Genomic DNA, 16,271 nt, shown 5'->3' with positions numbered 1-16,271 from the left:
TGATTTTTCAATGTGCTCTGTGAATCCCTAAGATCGCTGGCAGTTTTCCTCAAGTTGTTAACCAGGAAGCCCCTGGTGCAGCACCTTTTGCATTTGTGTTCTAAGGAGAAGTTAGGTAGTCCCATTTCCACTGAACACTGGACTGAAGTCAGACTGTCTTGAACACTGCCTTGAATAGCCCATACACTCAAAACATGCTGATGTTACTACAATAACAATGATCTAAGTAAGAGAGGCTGGATCTTTTCTATATTCTTGTATATTCGTAGAGCTAAACATAGCCCTGGTCATGGAGTCAACAACAGCAGTGTCATTCTGCTAACAAAAAAATGAAAATGCATCCCAAATTCATATTCAAATAAACTAAAGATTACAACATGTGGTCTCTGAGGTGTCTACAACTAAAGTGTAACTATGATATTAATGTAAGTTAAGCGTAACTATAATATTAATGCTACAACCCAAAATCAGATGTACCAGAAATTATTCAATAATGAAGTCCCATCTTTTGAGCTGAAATCAGTACACAATGCTCTACCTCCACAAAATAAAACTGGTCATTGTAAGGAGAGCTTTAAATCATCAAAGCCAGCTAATGTACTGAGCTAAATGTAGTTCTCAAAACTGAGTAAATTAGGAGAATGCATTTTTCAACCATGAGAATTAACAAAGTAAAATTAAATGTGTTACTTACTGCTATGATTTGGTCTCCAATTTGGATTCTTCCATCATGTTCAACAGCACTGCTCTTTGTAATGCTCTTTACAAAGATTCCTGAAGGTTCTAAAATTGAAAATAGTTTTATTTTTACTATTTATAAAGATCACTCAAATAATAAATAACATCCATCATCCATTATCTAAATATAGAGTCCTAATTTTGAACAAATATAAATTAATAAGCCACACAAATAAAACCAGTAGTAGAAACTTAGGCTAGAGAATAAGACAATAATTTTGTTTATCTTAAATACAAAATCAGAATCATATGCATTCAATTATTCCTAGAAATGTTTCAATCTGTTTATCCATCAATATAAAAATACATGATGTTGAGAAAATATTTCATAAGATAATTATATTAGAGGCAATTGTTAAATTAAAAAAAAAATATTAATGTTTAAAACTACCTAATTTTTTATCTCCAATGTAACCAGCAATGGTAATTCCTAATCCTTGGACATTCTTAGTGAGTTCTACATCAAATGTCTCACTTTCTTCACTTTTCTGAGTGGAAGCATCAACCTAAAATAAAATTGACAAATAAATATACAGAAAAATAAATGTAAACAAATAAGATAAGCTCAAAAGGCTACAACCTTTATTTAGAAATAATAAACTGTAATTAGTTGTCAGAGAAGTCTGCTGGAGGATAATAACATAGATTACTCCTTCAATCTTGATGACATGGACTAACATCAAATTTGTACTAAAAAGGTATGTCAGCAGTAAAGCAGAACACACACCCTCACCAGAGAAATACATTATTGTTTGCGTGTACAAAACTTTAAAATTCAAACAGTTTCTTATTAACAAACTCCACTGCTACAGAAGGCTCATCTTCATTTTTAAAAGAGGTAGGAGTCTAAAAGAACTCATGCTTTGAATTCAGAACAAGTTCAAATCTAGCTTTGCCACTGAATTTTTCTAAGCAACACTTTGTTCAACTGCCTACCAAAAATAAAACAGCATGTCCAGCTAACATTTACTGAGAAGTTTCTTTTTAACAAGCAGCTGACATATCTTAATTTATTTACTCCTTAGAACAAGCCAATGAGGTAGGCACAATTACTGTCAATTTTTCTCTGGGGAAATTGAAGAACATAAATTTTTTCAATGACAATCAGTAAACGTTCTAGCAAAGGCAGAATTGAAATGCAGATGGGCCGGTTGCCGAAACCCAGTTCTTAATTGCTATGCCATACGTGAAACCCCTAGAGGACTGCAGAGGCCATCCTGTCTACTCAGGACATGTTGCTGCTATTACTATAGTAATAGTTGATTCTCACACCACGAATATGACAATCACTTCTTCAGACACATTTTTAACAGACTGATGATTTAAGAAATCAGCGAGATTCACCAGTGACCTATTTAAAATGGTCCCTGTATTCGTTTTGTAAATTCATACTTTAATTTAAAAGCTATCTATAAGGAAAGTATGCCTTTCTGCTGAGTTCCTTCCATCCTTCAATGAAAACTGAAGGCAGTGTTCTCTAACATGTATCACTGGTGTTAATTATGCATTGGCCTGAAGGGTAAGGGCCCCTGAATTAAGCACTAGTGGACTAGTGCAGTAAGGTCTCAGTGAGCTACGGTATTATATACTAGTGTAGTGTCAGCAGATTGCACGGAGAACCTAAGACTGTCACAACTGAATGAAGGCTAAGGGTTTGAGTGGACATGCTGGTAGGGGCTAGCTGGTAATGTTCTCTGATTTTCTTTAAGAAAATATGCTCTCTGAGTATATCTCACTGATAGCCCACCTAAATGAGATATAACTTTATGGTAAAGTTTCATTTAGTTTTTCTCACTGCACATAATTATCTGTGCAAACTTAGCAAAAAGTTTAAAGTTTAGATAATTACAAGAAAATGACAGGATGAAATCTGCTTCAATTGAAACAAATGTGTTTTCTATTTTTAATAAGACTTATGCGAGTGCTATTTTAGAGGGTGGCAATTTGACTATCGAATGGTTTTAAAAGGGGCACAAGCTTCAGAAATGATGATATGCACAGAATAGATATTTTTCTAAGCTTTCAATTACATCAAATGGTTTTCGGTATTGCATTCATTTATATGTTGCTGAATAAATGTTTTTGTTTACCACAAAGAATGCCACTTAAATACTTTCATAAACAAGCTTTCTTTCTTTACTTCTTTCTCTCTGCAAAAAATAGCAACCAAACTCAATCCTAAAAACAACAGAATCATGGAAATTTCAAGTGTTCTAATAAAGTTTCAAAAAGGGCTTGTGGAGGAGGCGAGGATACTAAAAAAAGAACTTGAAGCAACTGGTTAGAAAACACATTAATAGAATAAATCACATAGATGCATTTAGCTCTATGACAAAGGAATGTAGGACTTAACATTTGCTATAAAGCTTATCTAAAAATTGAGTGTGATTCTCTTCAATATTTAAGGTTTTCTGGAAAAAAATTGTTTTGTAGATATTTTATCCACTACAGTCATATTGTGACCTGAACTATTTGTGATAACCACATTCTAAAATTCTGAAATTGTTTAGCTTTTTTCATATCAAGTTAAAAATAGAGATGGAATGCTATACATATGAATCAAACTTTTCTGATAACCTCAAAAGCATAACTTTTATTTAAAAATTTATAAAAACTGGATCAAGAATAGCGCCTTCTCATTACAAATCTGATAACAGTTGTGTGACATTCCTTAAAACAATAATATTAAAAGATTTTAGTGAGTGTTATTCATCAGCACTGCCCCCAAAATAAAAACACTATAAAGAAAGTTGTTGTAAGGACATGATTAAAACTTACAGCCCACCTCACAGAGAGCCTTTTAAGAGAAAGAACTAAACGTTTTAGGTATTAGTTACAAGTAATTTTTTAAAACTTTTCCATAGTGCAAAATATTATCCTCATAAATGTGCTACTTAGGAAAAAAACAAAATAGTGATCTAGAATTTTTTACACAATCTATTTTTCATCTCTTGCACATTATTCCCCAAAACATGACTCGTGCCAAAATACCTCTACATTTGAATTTTGTTTCATTTTTATCACTAATACATAAACATTATTAAATCTAGTTTCAAAATAAACATCCTGTCATGTCAGTGCTATTGACTACAACCTCCCCCATTTGCTGTTCTCACGGTCTTACCCGCATCTCGGGTGTAGAGCATGGGGATGAGCACACAGTGGGCGCAGCCGGTTCCTCCATGGCGCCTCTGGCAATCACCAGTTTCACTCTGTTCCCACACTGCCGGAGGACTTGTGCCACCTGCTCACTGCTCATTCCTGCTAGGTCAGTGTCACCAATCTTTAGAATGTGGTCTCCACTGCATAATCGCCCATGCTGAATAAGAAGAGAGGGATTTATCAGGCTTTATTATTATTACCTTCATCGGAGAAATCCTAAGTGAGGGAAAGGGAATAATTTAAAAAAATGATGACATGAAATATCAATCATGGGACACTAAACATGTGGTTGTGGTTTCTACTGTTTTTAAGTAACTAAAATTTGCAAGTATTCCTTAAATTGATAGTCAATATGAGCTTTTCAATTTGATTTCTACCCACTAGATACAAGAAAACATTGTCTTTTTGTGAATTTTTTTGAAGTATAGAAGGAGAAAATGCCGTTAAACAAAGATGAAGTATAAGTAATTATACAAATACATATTGCTCAAAATACGGTACGTAACACAAGAAAGCACAGAATTAATACAATTTTCTGCCTTGCTATTTAACTTATAAATATTTCTAAAGATTTCATTTGCAGAAGAAATCATGGTGAGATAAACGCAGTCTTACAAGCCTCCATAAAAATGGTGGCCACTAGAAATTTGTGCAGTGACGAAAATGTTCTGCATTGTCCAATATGGCAGCTACAAGCAGCATGTCGCCAGTCCAACTCTAATTTTATTTAATTTTAATTCATTTAAATTTGAATTTAAAAGTGACATGTGGCAATTACCCTCAGTACTGAATTCTACAGCTACACACTGAAGGTAAAACTCATTTATCACAAGCCTGTTAACTAGGGGAATCTCACTGATGCCACTACAGACTGGCTAATATTAGAAGAAATAACGTTTATAAACTATTGTGTTACTGTCAATACCTCTATTGATAAGACTGAAAATATATCTGACTTTCATTTATGAATATGACAAATATTTGATAAATCTGACTCCTAAGATCAAATATACATGCAACAGCAAGTATCTTTGTAAACAAATTGTTATAATCAAGGCAAAAGACACATTAGCAATACTTGTCTAATTAAAATATAAATCATAATAAGTAACTACCAATTTCTTATATATATATTCCAACATGTCACAGCATAAATAGCAATTCTGTGATGAGCAACTCTAAGTGACAAAAGCAGACTGTGCTTCATATACAAAGATGACACCTGTGACCCACCACTAAAAAGGCAAGATGAACCTTATTTTTTTTCCTACTATAATAAAGTATTCTTTCTGTAACATGTAGGGACCATAAAACAGTTGACTGGGTTTTTAGATATGATTTGTGATCATAAAATAAAGGACTGCTACCTCCACAATGATCAAAAACCATAAGCTTTCATCTGGGTCTATTACTTTAAATTAGTAACATCCGCATTTGAAAGATATTTCTCCCCAGGTCTAAGAAAACATTTTCAGGACAGCCCAGCAAACAGAAGATTATAACTCAGCTTCTTTGGTATTATCTAAGGCCAAAGTTTCTCTTTCCTGACAGAGAACATAAAAGACGAAGCCATGCTATTTGACAGAAGACCCATTGGAAGTGGCTTACCTGATCAGCCACCCCTCCGGGCAGAATGGTCTTCACTATCACGCCAGTTGCTTTGCCTCCTACAATGCCAAACCCCAGGCCAGAACCATCATTCACCAATTCAATGGTTTCCACATGCTGCCAGTGAACCTGAAAACAAAGCTCCTATAAGCATCTGAAAAAACTTAAGGAAAACTGAAGTTTTCATTGTAGCTGATATTTTTGTGAATATTATTTTGTGAGTAATATTAAGGAACTGAGTTCAAACATAATGAGTCTTAATAAATGTACCTTTTGTTTAGTACATTTTCCTTTCAACAGACTGTTACTGCATAATCATTCTCAAATTATCGATACATCATTATAGTGATCACACTTAACCAGGTAAAGACGGTGATGATTTGTGAGATCCTTTGTAAAGTATTTTTTAAAAAGAAAAAGATTAAGGAAAACCTTTTACCTATTAAAAATATTTTCTGCATAATCCTGCCTTGCAGGATTCCAAATTAGATGACTTCTTAAAGTCACTGAGAGCCTACCTAACAATAATACATGATGGGGCACAATTAAGTTTATAGTTGTTCCTCTGGAAAATAACAGTCATTAATAATAATAACACAAGAATGAACTCTGTTTCATGCACTCACAACTGTAAACTACTTTTGCCCTACCCTGTACAAGCTACAATTTACAAAGCAAAATCAAGATGTTATCTGTCTACAGACAGTCAATTTGGTTAAAGGATTAAATTTTTTTCATTTGAGGCATGCTGTCAAATAAAAAATCAACTTCATAAAAGTAGTAAAAATTGTTTTAGAAGCTAGAAACTTAATCACAATTAAATAAAAAATATTCCAGGCTACAAAGGGATAAAAGAATAAAAATGCAAAACCTCAACACAGACAAAGAACCTAAGGAATTGGAAACCTGTGAAAAATCAAAAAGATCTGGAAAAATAGGTTCTGTTCTTTGTGAACACCTTACACACTCACCGGATTAGAGTGAGCTGAAATTGTGCTAGCTGCAGACGGGGACCGGGAGATGATGGGGCTGATGAGCTGAGGCAGTGAGCCTCTGGCAATAACCAGCTGGACATTTTCTTTGGCTTTCTGAAGGATGCTGATAGCCTGCTGATGTGTGATTGTCTGGTCAAGTGCCTGTCCATTGATAGCAAGGATTTGATCAGTTTCCTTCAGTCTTCCATCTCTATCAAGAATGAAAAGTGGAGTAAAAGATATCTGACAGCTCTCAAGACAATGACAGCTTTTCTGGCATATATTTTCAGGTTATTTTAATTCTATTTTCTAATGTGCACACATTTAAAGCTTTTTCTGGTACTTCTATATTTAAAAACCTGATTGCTTAATATCACTAATCATTAGAGAAATGAAAATAAAAACCACAATGAGATATCACCTCACACCTGTCAGAATGGCTATCATCAATAAACCAACAAACAGCAAGTGCTGGAAAGGGTGCGGGATCCTTTTGCACTGTTGGTGGGAATGCAGACTGGTGCATCCACTATGGAAGGCAGTATGTGGGTACCTCAAAAAATTAAAAATGGATCTGCATTTTGACCTAGTGATCCCACTTCTGGGAAGATATCTGAAGAAACCCAAAACACTAATTAGAAAGAACATAGGCACCACTATGTTCACTGCAGCATTATTTACAATCACCAACATATGGAGGCAACCCAAGTGTCCATCAATAGATGAATGGATAAAACAACTATGGGATATTTACACAATGGAATACTACTTGGCAATAAAAAAAGAAGAAAATTTTATCCTTTGTGACAGTATGAACAGACCTGGAGAATATTATACTAAGTGAAATAAGGTAGTCAGAGAAAGACAAACACCATATGATTTCACTCATATATGGAAGCTAATGAACAAACTGAACCAACAAGGAAAATAGAGACAGACTCATAGATGGAAAGCAGGATGACAAAGAGATGGAAAGCTATGGGAGGAAGTTAGAGGGTGGAGGGATCAGGCATAAGGGAAAAAGGACTCACCTACATGGACAAGAGTGTGGTGATTGCAGGGGGCGGTATAAGGGGACTGAATGGTAATAGAAAAAGTAAAATAAATACAATTTGACTTCAGTTGATCTACCCCAATCAATTCCTCCCATTTAAACATCCTCTTCTTTCAGATACCCACTCAACCTACATCTTGGATGTTTCTACCTTCCACAAATGAAAGCAAAGATGTATATATTTACTTGTTGTTTTGAGTATATTAATAAAATATAGTTCAAATTGTCATGGGATATATATATATTTTTCTAAATAGTCACTTTTAAATCTAATCAAAAGAGCCCATTTACTAACATTGAGAATACTACCCTAATCAAATTTCTCTTTCCTTACTAAAAAGGGATTAAGTTCATTTATATTTAAAAGCTACTCTCTTTTTAGCAGGACTTACTTTCCATCATAGCAATGTTAGTGATAATATATTTTTAAACTGGTAATATCACTACATTTGAATTTTTGTTTGTTTTTATTTATTTTTGCTTCTCTGAATTCTCCCAAGGTGATCAACACCTCCTGAATGTGGTATCAAACCAAGAGAAGTAGCCCACCAGTCTCACCTGTGAGCCACGCTGCCCTCTTGGATCTCCTGCACAAATATCCCCAGTTCCCCCCGGTTTTCACTCCTCAGTCCCACAACACTGAAGCCGAGGCCTCCGCAGGGAGGTTTGAGGAGCTCAAACACTTCTATGTGGCGACCCTGTCCAGGATACAAAGCAAGAAATAAAACCAAACGCCAATCGCTGTACTAACAGTCATCTTATGAGTGACACCATTTTATTAAAAAATAAATTTAAAACATCTTTTCTAAGATAACATTTATCCTTCATCACCTAGAATATGGGTGTCAAACTCATTTTCACCAGAGGCCATATCAGCCTCGTGGTTGCCTTCCAAGGGCCAAATGTAGTTTTAAGACTGTATAAACGTAACTACCCCTGAACAGTTAAGCAAGAGCTCGGTGTTGGCATTGGGTAGAAACAAGGTGCCAGCCGGATAAAACAAGGTGGAAGGCTGGATTCGGCCCATGGGCCTTGTGTTTGCCACCTGTGACCTAGAATGAGACATTCTATTTATCCTGAAGAATATTTCTGGAACATAAAATATAATATTCAGTTTAAATTTGTTAATTTAAAAAAATAGAAAAATTTCTGAACTACCCAAACTCACACAAAACCATTTTCATTCCAATTTGTTTCACATGTTATAAATGTCTTCATTAATAATATATTTAATATTACATCTAATAAAATATATATTTAATATATATTTAACATGTTACATAATATAAATTTATTAATATTCTTCAATTTATCCAGGACTCCATTACAGTCTTACGATACCGTACATTGTATAGTAACAGGAAAAAATGTCCGTACCTGGGCCATATTTTTAATCAGTTGATCAAATTCATCACAAGCATGTTTCCCATTGATGTGTGGAGTACCTGATGCTGTTGTAAGGGTTTCCAGATTGCCATTGTTTGGGGATGATAAAAACGATTCATGCTGCACAGCTGCAGCTGGGCTGAGATGCGGCATATGGGCACAATCTACATTTGAAATGGCCGACACTGCAATGTTTACCTAAGAGTAATACGGAAATTAACAATTTTGACATTCCACAAACTATTTCATAAAAACATCCCAACAGGAGTAATAATGAAGTATATGCCAAATTTCAAATTGTCCATACACTTTAATTCAGTAACTGTATTTCAAGAAATTTATTTTAAAGAGAAAAATAGAATAACACAGAAAGTCATATGTATGAGGATGTGTGATGCAGCACTATTTATTAGATAAAAAATATTTTAAACTAATTACTTCCAGTGTTCAACTCCAGGATACTCATTAAAACACAGCAAAAACATATTCATCGATACACACACTTTTAATTGAAAATGACTAGTTATAGAATATGTATAATATAATTCAATGTACTTTAAAATATGTTTATATTTTATATGTTTATATATGCATTAAACATCTGAAACAATATACACCAAGCAACCAATATAACACTAGTTGTTCCTGAGAAATTGGATTCTGGGGATTTCCATATTACTTGAATTTTTAAAATAGTATATACAGTAAAGAACTTGAGTTTCCCCAAAGAGAGGTCTGGCCTTTGTCCCACCCTCCTAGGAAGTAACTTTTAGATCCTTGAAATTTCCTAGGTGATAGGAGTAGCTTTGTTATTCTTGGGGGGCTCCAAGGTCACATGATATAAACTCAAATTCTGAGATCATGTTAAACTATGTGGGCAATCAATCCAACCCGGGAAATGATGTCCAAATAAAAACTCTGAACAGAGAGCTCAGGTGAGCTTGCTAGGTTGGCAATACTACATGTACATTGTCATGCATAGAACTGGGGGAAGAGGACACTTCCTAAGGAAAATAAAAACTTTGATTTGAAATCTTATCAGGCTCTACATTGTGTGTCTTTTCATTGGGCCAATTTTTGACCTGTATCCCTTCCATAAAATAGACCAAAACTATGAATTTAATAGCTTTCCCTAAGTTCTGTAGGTCCTTCTAGTGAACCTGAGGGTAGTTTTGGGAATCCCCTGCACTTTCAGTTTGTTCAGTCACTAGTCTGCTCTTGTGTATATTCTTCCCTCTGACTTTGTATTTGGAACTTAACTCCTTTGCTGTTGGTCTCAAAGGTCTTGTGCAGAGTTGCCAGTCTGGAGGACTGTGCCTCCAACCTCACAGTTTGGCAATTCCAGGTACAATGATAAAAATAAACAATGACAAAAAATAATTCCATTTGGGAAAAATATTCTATAATTACTTTTGTGTGCCTGTTATAAAGAGCTCAAGTTAAAGCAAAGCAATTCACAAAACAGTGCAAACAGTCAATCCTGACTTCACGTTTCTGTAGTGTCTGGAATTTAACTTTTTATCTATAACTACTTATTAGAAAGGTTACACCAATCCTGTTTTTGGATCACTCTCTGAACTCATCCTCTAGCACTCTGTCCTTCACCCACACGGCTCCAGTGATACTGACCACTTCATCTTTCCTCCAACTGCCAAGCTGCTCTCCTCTGCCAGTCAGGTACATCCTTCCCCCAAGTAGCTACACACTTACTTCTTTCACTCAAGTGTGCTCAATGTCACCGCAGAGAAGCACTCCCTGACAACCATATCTAAAGAGTCATTCCACCATTATACTTCATACGCTCACCCTGCCCTATTTTTCTTCATGGTGCTTATTACCACCTGGTATGCACCCAATTGTCATGGAGCTCTGACACCAATCTGCCAAGACAGACTATAATGGAGAATTTTTCCAGGGGAGGAATTTGACAATTTTATTCTCTATTACATACTCATTCTCTAGAAGAGTGCCTAGCTAGCACAGAGTTGGCATTTAACATGTATTTGCAGAATATGTGTTTATTCATTTTATTAAGATCTACTCTGATAAAATCTCCCCAACGACCTTCCAAATATCTTTATTTTCAGTTTACAGATGACAAAATTAACAAAGTGACACAGTGTAGAGCAGACACAGTATAAATGAGCTGTATTTTCATCATTGTGTTCTTATCATTGTTTTATACACAGTCATTTGAAATATCATTTCTGCAAATAAGATATTAGGTAAAGAGCTTCTAGCACAGAAATCATCAAAGTATTTCACAATACATCACCAATCTGGCCTAAGAGTATGTTACTTATCCTTAAAAATAAAACAGAAAAATAAGTAAGTTACCAAAGTTACCAATAATTCAACCACTATAATGGTTTCTACAACCACAGATGAAAAAGAGATCAATGTGCTTAAGAGAGGCTTTGGGGGATCTTTTCAGATCCTTATTTTTAAATCTACAGCAGGCATGATCAATTATTATTTTTTCTAAAGCAAGCTTCTTATGCCAAACCTGATTTTTTTTATCCTGAGCCATGGCAACTTCAATACAGTCTGCCAGCAGAAGCTGCAGTGCTCAGGTTGAAGCAGATGGCATAATGAAATTTGTCACAGGCTGAGGATCCCACACATGAAGACCTATGGTATATTTCATAGGAAAAAATGTTTGGACTTCTTCTATGGTAAGCCAGAATGAACAAATCACATTCTAAGAATTGAGAAATCTCTCCATATGAAGTTAACTGATGAAGTATAAGCTCTGATAATATGTAAAGCAAGGAGCTGAGGGCATTCCAAGAATAAAGTTATAGGACCAGAGCAAGTACAATATTATGATATGAGAATGTATAAAAGTGCTAATTATCCGCATTTTCTCCAAATTATGTTAAAGGTTTAACCCACGTCCATGACTATTCCTGGCTCCTCTGAGCCCTTGAGCTCCACATAAATGTAAAAGCAAGAATAAAGAGATCACACATTTAAAAATTACAGTTTAATTATATATTATTATACAAAAGGCTTATTTCAATAATTTCTAATTCATATACATAAAAAACCACAAACTCCCCTTTTGATTCTGCTATCATTTTATTGAAATGGTTTCTGAACTAATTTGCCTGAAAAATCAGAATGAATCTTATTTTTCCTTGATAGGCTTGTTCATAGCAGACACAGTATAAATGTTTAACGAAAAGAAGCTGACTCCCATCTTAGTTTATAGAATATTAAATAAACACAAGAAAACACAACTATCTGGTGAATTTTACATACAGATAAACAATCTGTATAATTTATGGAAGTTGCTAGCAAGAGTCACCAAATAATTATGTGTTCTCTATTTAACTTCTGGCTGAGTATTTCAGTCTAATGAGGGCTTTTTTGTTCTTAGTAAATAAACATATAACTTAACTAATAGGTTTTAATTCATTCTAATACCTAAAACATAAGTAAAGATTTTATAAAGTATTCTATTAAAAATCTGTCAAATGCTTTGTGAAAGGACAAAACAAAACACCATCTCAACATTTAGAAGTAGAGGTGAAGCCCTTACAAGATGCCATCAAAACCAGTAATTGGTTCATTATTCTAAAAGGTCAGATAAAGCAGAAATAATAGCAAAGGACAGATATATAACTTAAGAACATTATTTTAATTTAGAAAATATATATTCATTCACAAATATCTTAATTATGGAAGGACTCTACCTTCTCTCTTACATAAACCAAATTCATATAATATGACATTATTTTCAAATCCAGCTTCTGAACATGGAACAAGAATTTGGACATCTAAGCAACAATTTCACTTAAAAAACCTAGATTTTTATGTGATCTTTCTTCAATGTTTTACAGTTTGATAAAACATAACCAATACATCAAGAATAGTTTCATCAATTCACATATGTGGTCTTTCAAAATATTTTGAGTTTTCATAATTTTTGGCATAAATTTTATATAGTAAAGTCATGCAATTATAAAAATAATTATAACTGGAATTAATAGCTATAAAGTGACTTTTTGATAAATGTGTACTCACTTGGTAAGTGCTTCAGAAGCACAAACAAGGAAATATCTGAATAAACAAGTATTTAGTGCTCTGGGCGAAAGCCTACATGCAATGTAGAAGAAATGGACAGTCTCCTTTCACCTAGAAAGTTACTTATTTATAGGTATGCTGAGAGCATTCCTTCTTCCATAATAGCATCCCAACAAAATAAAATAATCTTTAGCTCTATATACAATTAAGCTCACCTTGTGGGAACAGCAGAATCAGAGAAATCCTTCCACTGTGATCAATTAAAACATTTGAATAAAGAACTATTTTTTAAAAATAAGCTAGAAATGTACCAACAAGAATATAACACTTTTGTCATATTCTATGTATTGGAAGCAGATCAATAAGCCTGGACAACACTCAGGGAGAGGAGATCATACAAAAGCATGAACACCAGGAGGTAGGGATTATTAGTGTCCACCTTAGAAGCTAACACAGTATACCATAGCAAAACAGCTGAAAACTAAGGCAAAGGAAAGATCTTCAGAGCTGCCAGAGGGGGAAAAAAAAACAACACTTGACCTTCTAAGAAAAATAAAGCTGACAGCTGATTTAAGTGAGTCAATGAAAAAAGACAACAGAATTTAAAAATTAAGAATAAGAACAAAAAAAAAATGGACAACCTAGCACTTTCAGAATACCTCCTCTCCTCCCCACACATACTCACACTCAAAATATTGTGTTGTCTCAGATTTGTACAAAAATTAGCAAAGTAGAATTTTAGGCAGAAAGAAAATGATCCGTGATGGAATATCCTTAATGCATAAAAGAGTGAAGAGCAGAAAAAAAATTTTAAATGTGAGTAAATAAATAGAAATTGCTTAAAACAAGGAATAACCTAAAAATTGTAGTTTTAAATATATGTAGACTTGATAATTATACAAAAGAAAGGAGTAAGGTAAATGGGGTTAAACTGCAATGAGTTCCTTGCATTTTTCCAGGAAGCAGTGAGAATACTAACTAAAGTAAAATTAAAAAAATTAAGGATACCTATATCTGACAAAGGACTCATAGCTGGCTTATATAAAGTCAAAACTTATTAGTTAAAAAATATATATCCAACTAGAAAATGAACAGAAACATTTCAGTGAAGAGGATATATGGATAGCAAATAAGAACATAAAAGATGTTCAGCATCATTACCCATTAGAGAAATGCAAATTAAAAGCACAAAGAATATCACTATACACCTATCAAAATAATTAAACAAAAAATAGTGGCAACACCAAATACCAAGAAGATGTAGAGTAAACGGATTGCTCATATATTGCTGGTAGCAAGGTAAAATGGTAGAGCCACTTTGAAAAACAGTTTGTCAGTTTCTTAAAAAAATATTAAACATACATTTACATTATGACACAGCAATTATACTCCTGGGCATTTACTATAGAAAGATTAAAAATCTATGTCAATGCAAAAACATGCTCAAAACAGCTTTACCTATAAAAGTAAAAAAAGTGAAAACAAACAAAATGTCCCTCATTAGGTACATCCAAACCATGGAATAATATTCAGCAATAATAATTTTTAAAAAACTATAAACATACACAGTAATTTGGATGAACCACAAGAGCATTATGCTGAATGAAAAACCATCTCAAAAGGTCATATACATTATGATTGCATTTTTATAACATTCTTGAAATTCCTAAACTATGTACACAGATAGAAATGGTTGCCAGGTGACAGAGATGGTTTGGGAAGGGAGCTGGACGTGACTATCAAAGGGGAGACAAGGGAGGTCTTTTGGTGATGGAATAAATATGTACCTAGATTGTGGTAGTGGTCACACAAACCTACACGAGTAATAAAAATGACACAAATTGAAAAAACTAATGCACATTATACCAGTATCAGTTTCCCAGTTTTAATATTTTGCTACCATAGGAGGGAATGTGGGAAAGCATATATAGAACCTCTCTATACTACAGTAAAAAATTCCTCTGAATCTAGAATTATTTCAAAATAAAAATTTTTAAAAAAAATTGTCTCGGATCAAAGATATTTACTGTAATCTTTAGAGTAAGTATGAAGAGAATAATAAAATTAAGAAAAAGTAACATACTAAAGAGGAAGAGGATGAAGTAAGAGGATAACACAAAAAAATATAAAAATAAATAAAACCAAAAAGGAAAACAAAACATTGTAAATTAAAATAAAAATGTATCCATAATTACATTAAATATAAAAGGGTTAAATACACAAAGTAAAAGACAAACTGCCAGACTGTATCACACAATAAAAGGCAAATACATGCTGTTTACCAAAGATACAAGTTAAAAATAAAGATAAAAGATAGAGAAAAGATGAAAATAGAAAAAAATTATACACACACATACATTAACCAGAAGAAGGCTGATACAGCTAGACTAGTATCAGACAAGTGGACATTAAGGAAATAAGCATTACTGGAGACAAAGGGGGACAAATCACACAGAGATAAAGGGTCAATTCAGTAAGAAGAGAAAACAACCATAGTAATCTAAAAATACAATGTCAAAACATGTAGGGCAAAAGGACTCAGAATCCAAATGACAAACAGCCAAACCTACAATCATAAGTAGAGATTAAACACATCATCTCAGTAACTAATAGAAAAAATCAATAAAGATATAGAAGATCTAAACAATATTCTAAACAAAACTGACATAGCTGAGCAATATGGAATGCTGTACTGGACAAATGCTAAATGTACATTCATTTCAAATACAAAAGAAATATTTACTTAAAGTACATATCATCAAATCTCAATGAATTGATATCATACAGAAGATGTTCTCTCATTACAGAAGAATTAAGCTAAAAATAAATAACAGCAAGGTAAGTCAACTGAGCAATACATTTCTAAATAAACCAAGGGTCAAAGAAGAAACTGTAATAAAAACAAAACATTTAAAATTGAATGATAATAAAGATATAACACACCAAAACTGTGGGATGCAGCTAAAGCAATGCTAAGAAAGAAATTTATGGACTTAAATAGGCTATTGGAAAAAACTAGAAAAAAATAAGAATTAAAAATCAATGAGCAGAGCACATATGTCACAAAGCTAAAATAAAATAGTACACTAAACATGAAAAAGGAAATATGTTAGAACAAAATTCAAGAAAATAGAAAAAAAACACAATTAAGAAATTCAGCAAAGCCAAAAGTTTTTCTTTAGGAAGAAGAAAAGATTAATGAAATTGAGAAATCTCCAGCTACATTGACTCAAATATATGCAAAAGGCATAAATTTCCAATATCAGGAATAAAAAGAGGGATCTAATTAGACTCTGAAGGTATACAGTGATTAACCTAAA

General features: G+C 33.5%; 1 protein-coding gene across 9 annotated transcripts in view; it reads right to left on the bottom strand.

The window, feature by feature from the left end:
• Positions 1-16,271, bottom strand: part of MPDZ (multiple PDZ domain crumbs cell polarity complex component) — a 162,164-nt gene that overhangs the window by 94,416 nt on the left and 51,477 nt on the right. For all 9 annotated transcript variants that reach the window (XM_045840215.1, XM_045840214.1, XM_045840218.1 and 6 more), the window contains 7 exons: positions 8,914-9,120; positions 8,095-8,234; positions 6,480-6,693; positions 5,509-5,637; positions 3,863-4,057; positions 1,130-1,244; positions 695-783 (listed from right to left, as the gene is read on the bottom strand). In XM_045840215.1, the coding sequence (XP_045696171.1) occupies positions 695-783; positions 1,130-1,244; positions 3,863-4,057; positions 5,509-5,637; positions 6,480-6,693; positions 8,095-8,234; positions 8,914-9,120 (1,089 nt within the window). The remainder of the gene's footprint in view (positions 1-694; positions 784-1,129; positions 1,245-3,862; positions 4,058-5,508; positions 5,638-6,479; positions 6,694-8,094; positions 8,235-8,913; positions 9,121-16,271) is intronic.

This window comes from Phyllostomus hastatus, unplaced genomic scaffold (genome assembly GCF_019186645.2).
Source record: "Phyllostomus hastatus isolate PE091 unplaced genomic scaffold, TTU_PhHast_1.1 phas_contig_34, whole genome shotgun sequence".
Lineage (NCBI taxonomy): Eukaryota > Metazoa > Chordata > Mammalia > Chiroptera > Phyllostomidae > Phyllostomus > Phyllostomus hastatus.
The sequence above is the reverse complement of the archived record's forward strand: the minus strand, read 5'-3'. Positions and strand labels throughout refer to the sequence as shown.